The sequence below is a fragment of the Pteropus vampyrus genome, unplaced genomic scaffold, assembly GCF_000151845.1.
Source record: "Pteropus vampyrus isolate Shadow unplaced genomic scaffold, Pvam_2.0 Scaffold503, whole genome shotgun sequence".
In the NCBI taxonomy this organism is placed as follows: Eukaryota; Metazoa; Chordata; class Mammalia; order Chiroptera; family Pteropodidae; genus Pteropus; species Pteropus vampyrus.
In genome coordinates, this window is record NW_011889284.1 from 326,057 (window position 1) to 333,291 (window position 7,235).

Here is a 7,235-nt window from a genome sequence, read left to right on the forward strand (position 1 = left end):
GAAGAGAGAATGGATAAGTTAAAGGCAGTTCGAAAAGTCATTATTTAAGACCTTTAACATACTTTTTCTTTTCTTCTTGAAGCTTCTTGCATGCACGGCTCCGGACAGCCACCCTTCGGCATGACGCAGACGGGCAGGCCACCCTGCTAAACCTTCTGCTGCGGAACTACCTACACTACAACTTGTACGACCAGGCTGAGAAGCTGGTGTCCAAGTCCGTGTTCCCTGAGCAGGCCAACAACAATGAGTGGGCAAGGTACCTCTACTACACAGGTGAGCGGGGGGCCTAACCCCCACGTCAGAAGGTGTCTCAAGCTTTCTTGCTGCAAACTTTCTAAAATTTTGGTGCACTTGGTGCATAAGAGGCGAATTTGGCACTCTGCTTTGCAAGGGGGTTTGGATGGCGCCATTCTCTTGATCCACTCTCCTCTTCTCCACACCCAGGGCGGATCAAAGCCATCCAGTTGGAGTACTCAGAGGCCCGGAGAACAATGACCAATGCCCTTCGCAAGGCCCCTCAGCACACAGCTGTCGGCTTCAAACAGACTGTGAGCAGCAATTCTCATCCCTTTGCCACTTACTCATCTGATAACACTTTAGTTCTGTTTCCCTGCGTAAGGGTCAGGGAAGGCTTCCTTCATCTTTATTATCCAAAAGGTTGCAGCAGACGTCTGTGTGTGTGTAACATTGCTCAGAGCACGTTAAACAGACGCTACCTGCACCTCTGCTGGTTTTCTGCTGGTTTATGTTCAGAGTATTCTCCTTGGTGAACACGTTTAGAATATTCTGATTCCTCAGCACTCCTTATAGCCATTTCAGACACGGGCATGAATCGTGTTAATAAATCTCAGCTCTTTCTGGTCCCTCACATGCCCATCAGGTACCAGGGACCCCAGAAAATCTGTAGGCTGGCTAATTCAGTTGGAGATAAAGATTGGCCACTGAGAACTGTTAGTCACCAAGAGTTGTTTATTGTTGTTGTTAGTTTTGTTTTGTATTTGAGTGCTGACCTTGGTATTAGGCACTGTAAGGGGTAGAAAAGAAAGATAAGAAACAGTATTTGCTCTCAAGGAGATAAGGAACATTGACTCAGGCTTGAGGGCCTGGTACCCAGAATTTTGACCCAGTTTTCCCAACTACAACCCTTTGCTTCCATCTTAACACAACGTCCACTTCCTAGTGCCAATGAAAGAGAACAGGATAAAAATACACAAAGATTAGGTCAGGGTAATAGTAGATTTGGTTGTTTCTGGTCAGATGTTCAGAGAAAGGAAGGTTTGGTTTTGTTCGAAGAGATCTTAAAGAGAAAAATTACGTTTGATCTGGTTTTTGAAGGATGGGTAGAATCACAAAAAGGAATGGCTTTTCAGATGACACACAGAGTACATGTGCAGAATGTTAGATTGCTTACAACATAGGACATTTGCTAAAGTTTTTTCTAAAAAGACACTGAAAATATAGCTGATTAACATATAGACTATGTCCACATACTGGGGATAAGTGGTGTGTGATAAGGCAGTGTTTTCAAAACAGATTTCACTACGGATGAATAAGGTGTCCAAGTTTTCTGTGGTGGAGCCCTGTGGCAGGAAGGAACAGAGAGCTAGAGTGAGGTCTGGAGTAGACTGTTGGTGAGGGAGCAGGAAAGACATGGAATGGTTGCTTGAGAGAGAAAGAAGCAGAGTTGGGGGAACTTTCCACCCAGAGAGACTTGAGCAAATAGATGTTGAGCCAAGGCCTTAGAAGAGACGGGAAGAAATGAGGTAAAGAGCTCAGAAAAGCCAGCTTCCAGTAACAAGGAGGGGAATGGGAGTCGGTGAAGAGAGACATCTAGTTTAAAGTGGAGTACACAACAGAACACTTCGAAAGCTTATCCATCTGTTGTAAAATCCACATTCTCTCCTTGGGTGATCTTATTTGCTTTGTAGCTCAACTCTGGTCTCCATGATGCTTCACCAAAGTCCATTACTAACTGTCTTAGTCTGCTTGGGCTGCCATAACAAGGTACCCCAGACTGGGGGGCTTAAACAACAGAAATGTACTTCATCACAGTTCTGAAGGACAGAAGTCCAAGATCAGGGCATCAGCACAGTTGATTTCTTCTGAGGGCTTCTGGCATGGCCATCTTCTTCCAGCATCTTCAGATGGTTTTCTCTCTGCGCATGTCTGTATCCCAATCTCTCCTCATAAGGACAGCAGTCGTATTGGATTAGGGCCCACTCAATAGGACTTCATTTTACCTTAATTACCTCTTCAAAGGCTCTATCTCCAAATATTCACATTCTGAGGTACTAGGAGTTAGGGCTTTAATATGAATTTGGAGGCCCACAGTTCAGCCCATAATATTAATTCTGACCCTTCTCATGAACACTAGACCTACAAATCCAACTTCCCACCACACCTCTCTGTACAGATATTCACTGATGCTTCCCATTCAGCTTGCCCTAAACAAAACCTTGTGGGTGCCCCTTGACCAATCAGTGAATGGAGAAAGGAGCCTCAGGATCATCTCAGACTGCTCCTCACCTCTCCTTCCCCATCACTGAGTCGGCCGTTGATTTACCTCCATGTCTTTTGTATTCGTCTCCTCTCTGATACCTCCAATGCCCTTGTTCGAACCACTAACATTTCTGGCCATCTCTCTCCCCTCTACCAACCCAGCTTCCACACAACTGTCTGATTAAGCAGAGCTTCAGGCCCATTTTTACCTCGCCCAGGAAGCTTGCATTGCTTGCTGTTGCCTGCCCAGTAGAGTATGAGTAGGCAGGCAGATATTACTCTTATTATGCCCATCTTAGGGATGAGGAAACCAAGGAATAGGTTGCTCAGCATTTCCTAGCTGGCGAATAAAGACTAGCATTCTGTCTCCAAACTCAGAACGCAGCCTGACATTCAAAACAGCAAGTCCACCAGACTGGCCTCAGTCATCTCTCCTGATAGTTCCTCATAGTTCCTCATGCTCCCCAAGGTGTGTCCTCACATTTGCCTGCCTCTTTTCCAACTTGTTCCCTTGACTGAAATGTCCTCCTTTTTCTACTTCATCAGAATCCTTTAGGCATATGTTGACTTTTATCGTTTCCACGGGTTTCCCCTCACTCACAGGTTACTCTTAGGGGCAGAGCATCCTCATGCTGTATGTGGAGGCTGAAGAGTTTTTGCCCAGGTATGGGCATGATCACCCACCACCCATTTTAACCCCTTACCTCCCTTGTGACACTTGTTTACACATGATGTAGCTGTTTCTGTTCCTGTCCCTCCTGCTTGGTAGACAGCTCCCTAATTGCTGGGTGTCATCCCCTCTGTTGCGGTTTTTCTTGCTTGGTGCTGAAGCCATTGTAGGCACTATTCAGAAATACCTCATGGTTTTATGGAGGAGAAAGGCCCCAGTTTTCCAGCCATCCTTCTATGTCCATATATGGCTCATTCACTCAGGTTCTGTCTCTACTCAGATTAACTAGTTCTACACATTGTAAACCTCTTATTCTCTGATATCAATCCACTTCCCTAACTAACATCTTCGGTTGAATCACATTCCAATCCTTAGGTCTCTGGGCCCCGTTCCCTCACCATTTGTGAGCCACAGAACCTGCCCATCTGGCCTGTGCTTTAGCGCATTGCCATTTCAGAGCAGTGTGTGTGCTGACTGGCCAGATGAAATGAAGCTTAGGGCTGAGTGGTCAAAGGGTCAGATTCCCAGAACCTGGCTCCAAAGGCAGAGCCTTGATTTCCTGACCAGCACAGCTTCAGGGGTTTTTCCTCTCTCTGTGGGCCTAATCACAGTGCCACTGTCCTCATTTCCCAGTATATCGGACTGAATCAAAGCCCCATTTCATTCTCTTCTTCCATCCGGTGGGACTCCCTGCCCACTGTGTTCCTGTGTCACACTCTGCCAGGTGCACAAGCTTCTTATTGTGGTGGAGCTGTTGCTGGGGGAGATCCCAGACCGACTGCAGTTCCGTCAGCCATCCCTCAAGCGCTCGCTCATGCCCTACTTCCTTTTGACCCAAGGTAAGGCTAGTTCCCCTCCCAGAGCTTCCAGACCCCCGGCACTGGCCTCTTTGATGTGTGTGCCCATTTGCATCATCTGATCCCACTCTTTCCCCTGCAGCTGTCAGGACAGGAAACCTAGCCAAGTTCAACCAGGTCCTGGATCAGTTTGGGGAGAAGTTTCAAGCAGATGGGACCTACACCCTAATCATCCGACTGCGGCACAACGTCATTAAGACAGGTGTGGCTCAGAGTCTGAGGGGCTGCTGGAGGAGCAGGACCTGGACTAGGCTTCTCCAAGGGACAGGGACAACCCTATGGGTATCTGTAGTCGTGAAAGGTCTGCCCACTCTGCCCACCCTACCACTCCTTTCTCTCCCAGGTGTGCGCATGATCAGTCTCTCCTATTCCCGAATCTCCCTGGCCGACATCGCCCAGAAGCTGCAACTAGATAGCCCAGAGGATGCAGAGTTCATTGTTGCCAAGGTGGGGCAGGTTCAGGGGCTGGCAGTGGGAGGAGATTGGCTAAGGAGGGGAATGGGTAAAGCATTGGCACAATCTGCAGGGAGTGCCAGCCTTGCAGTGAAGCCAGGAAGTTGCCAGAGAGTGTGTTACATGAGTGAGTGTGTGAGAGTGTAAGAAAGAGATGGATGAGATGTTCTAGGACTTAAAGGATAGGCTTTCTAGTGACATTTCCTCCCTTTGGGGGCCTGCAGGCCATCCGGGATGGCGTCATTGAGGCCAGCATCAACCATGAGAAGGGCTACGTGCAGTCCAAGGAAATGATTGATATCTATTCCACGCGTGAGCCCCAGCTCGCCTTCCACCAGCGCATCTCCTTCTGCCTAGACATCCACAACATGTCTGTCAAGGTGAGAAGCACTTGGCTACAGAGGCCAGGTACACAGCAGTGTGCCTGCCCTCCATACCTGTGGGTTCTTCGGAAAAGGTGGGCTTGGTTTGGGGCCCAGTTCCCACCTCTTCTCAATAAAATCACTAAATGGCAGAGGGCCCCAGGGGGGGGGCAAAGGACTTTACTTATGGGACTACAGCACCTTCTGTTGCTTTCAAGGGGTCTGGTTGCCAGGGAAGTCCGGACAGATTCTGAGTTTAGGGTTCTAGATTTGGTTCCAAATTGGAGTCATTTGCCTTCTCTGAGCCTCTCTTTCTCCATCTTTGAAGTTAATGGTGAGATATTACCTCCCCTGCCTACTTCTCAGGGTTATGAGATGAAAAAATTGTGTCTTAAGGCACTTAATGAAGTCTAAGTTGTGTAAAAGGTAAGGCTGGTATCTAGTTCCACAAAGGCCATTAACCCTTATCCTGGGTCAGGCACTGAGTTAGGTGCTGGTACTGTTTGGCTGCTGTATTTTTTCCTGGTCTCCTCCTCCTCCCCCACCCAAGAAACTAGGGACAGTGCTGCCTTGCTTAAAACTGGATAAATGCCGTGCTCCATGAGACGCAAGGCCCTTTGTGATCTGGTCCCTTGTGTCTCTAGACTCGCTCCCCACAACTGCTCCGCTCGCTCTCTCCTCCCTCCTTCCTTTCCTTCTCCTCCCACCCCCCCGCCCCCTGCCCAAAGCTGGCATCACTCACCTCACGCCAGGCCTTTTAACATGTTGAGTCCTCTGCCCGGGGATGCTTTTTCTCCACTCCCACAGCCAGTCCACTCCTCCGCCTTTTCTTCCTCACTGCCATTCTGAGGGTTAGTAGTTTATATCTCCAGATTCTCCTCCTCTTTTTTTAGTATTTACCATGTAGCATTGTAATAGTTGGTCTCCATGCCTGGCTCCCCCACTAGACTAAACTGGAGGGTGAATAGTATATCTTAATCATATCTTGGTGCCTGGTACACAGAAGGAGGACAGTAATCGTGTGTTAAGTGTATTCCTCCTCATCTTGCCGTTCTCTGTACTCTACTTCAGGCCATGAGGTTTCCTCCCAAATCATACAACAAGGACTTGGAATCTGCAGAGGTAAGCTGCCTTCTATTCTGGGCACAACTGAAAGATAGAACTTCCCTACAGAAAAGGAAGAAGGGAGGTTTCTGGAAGGGCTGGGGCAGCTGTGAAGCTTTGACAGTCCCCGGCCTGGGGGCAGGGCGGGCTGGGCAAAGCACTGAGTGAGAGATCCTGAAGTCTTCAGCGGCCCGCCCTCACCCCATCTCTTTCCCCAGGAACGGCGTGAGCGAGAGCAGCAAGACTTGGAGTTTGCCAAAGAGATGGCAGAAGATGATGATGACAGCTTCCCTTGAGCTGGGGGGCTGGGGAGGGGTGGGGTGAGTGGGGACTGGCTCTTTATCTTTCCCCTCAGGGGTCCCATGCCCAGGGAACTGGCCCTTTATCCCACACACAGCTCACAGACTGCATATGTGCTGGGGGCGGGCGGGGTGAAGGGTGTAGAGAGCCAGCCACCCCCACCTCACCTCAGGGCCCCTCCCCAGCCGGTGATTTAGCACACAGTGGTCAAGAGGGCGGGCAGACAGCCTCCCCAGGGCAGGGTCCTGGCTAGTGGTGTGGGCAGCAAGATGGGAGGGAAAAGCCCTGTGCTCTCCTCCAGGGAGTAGGGGACTGGAACTGGGACATGTGTCGGGTTGTATGTTTTTTGAAGCTTCAATTATGATTTTTAAACAATAAAAGTTCTCCAAAGCGTTTTGCGCATCAGTTACTATACTTGGCTTTCACGCTTGCAATATTGGCAGACCCAGGGTTTTTTTTCCTCATTGTGGAGGACCAGCCTCAGGTGTAATCTGAAGATGATGCAGCTGAAGATGACCAGGAAGCCAAGGACAGGGTGAAGAGACAAAGCCGGTATCAAAAGGACTGTTTCATATCTAACTGGCTCTCGAATATTGGGCAAATCGTTAAACCTCTCAGGCTCCTTTCCCACATCTGTCACAGGAATTAGACTCGGTGACCTGACTCTAATATTAGGAATCTAGACTTCTAAAGGGTCAAAGAAAAGGCAAGGATCCAATCCTCTGGTGAGGTTTGCAGAGGAGAGAAGGGTCTCTGCAAGGCTGCAGCAGGTTGAGAGCAGGGTTTTGCTCAGTTGGCCCTTACAGGATGGCCGATGGGGTCCTCACTAGGCAGAGTTGGGGTCAGGCAGGAGGGGGCTCCCTGTGGCCCCCAGCTCACCTACTCCACAGCTACATATGATGGGGAAATACCTACCTGGGTCTCAGTCTCCCAGCCACCAACAGCAGGGCTCCCCATGTTGGATCATTTGAATTGCTCCTGTGTTCTCTG

At 49.2% G+C, this 7,235-nt stretch overlaps 1 protein-coding gene across 1 annotated transcript in view; it reads left to right on the forward strand.

The window, feature by feature from the left end:
- The window catches only part of PSMD3 (proteasome 26S subunit, non-ATPase 3), a 14,377-nt gene extending 7,738 nt beyond the window's left edge, over nucleotides 1-6,639 (forward strand). Inside the window, exons 7-12 of the mRNA XM_011383042.2 lie at nucleotides 3,894-4,008; nucleotides 4,109-4,228; nucleotides 4,370-4,473; nucleotides 4,704-4,859; nucleotides 5,913-5,963; nucleotides 6,164-6,639. Of these exons, the coding sequence (XP_011381344.1) occupies nucleotides 3,894-4,008; nucleotides 4,109-4,228; nucleotides 4,370-4,473; nucleotides 4,704-4,859; nucleotides 5,913-5,963; nucleotides 6,164-6,241 (624 nt within the window). The 3' untranslated portion in view covers nucleotides 6,242-6,639. The remainder of the gene's footprint in view (nucleotides 1-3,893; nucleotides 4,009-4,108; nucleotides 4,229-4,369; nucleotides 4,474-4,703; nucleotides 4,860-5,912; nucleotides 5,964-6,163) is intronic.
- The last annotated feature ends 596 nt before the right edge of the window (nucleotides 6,640-7,235 follow it).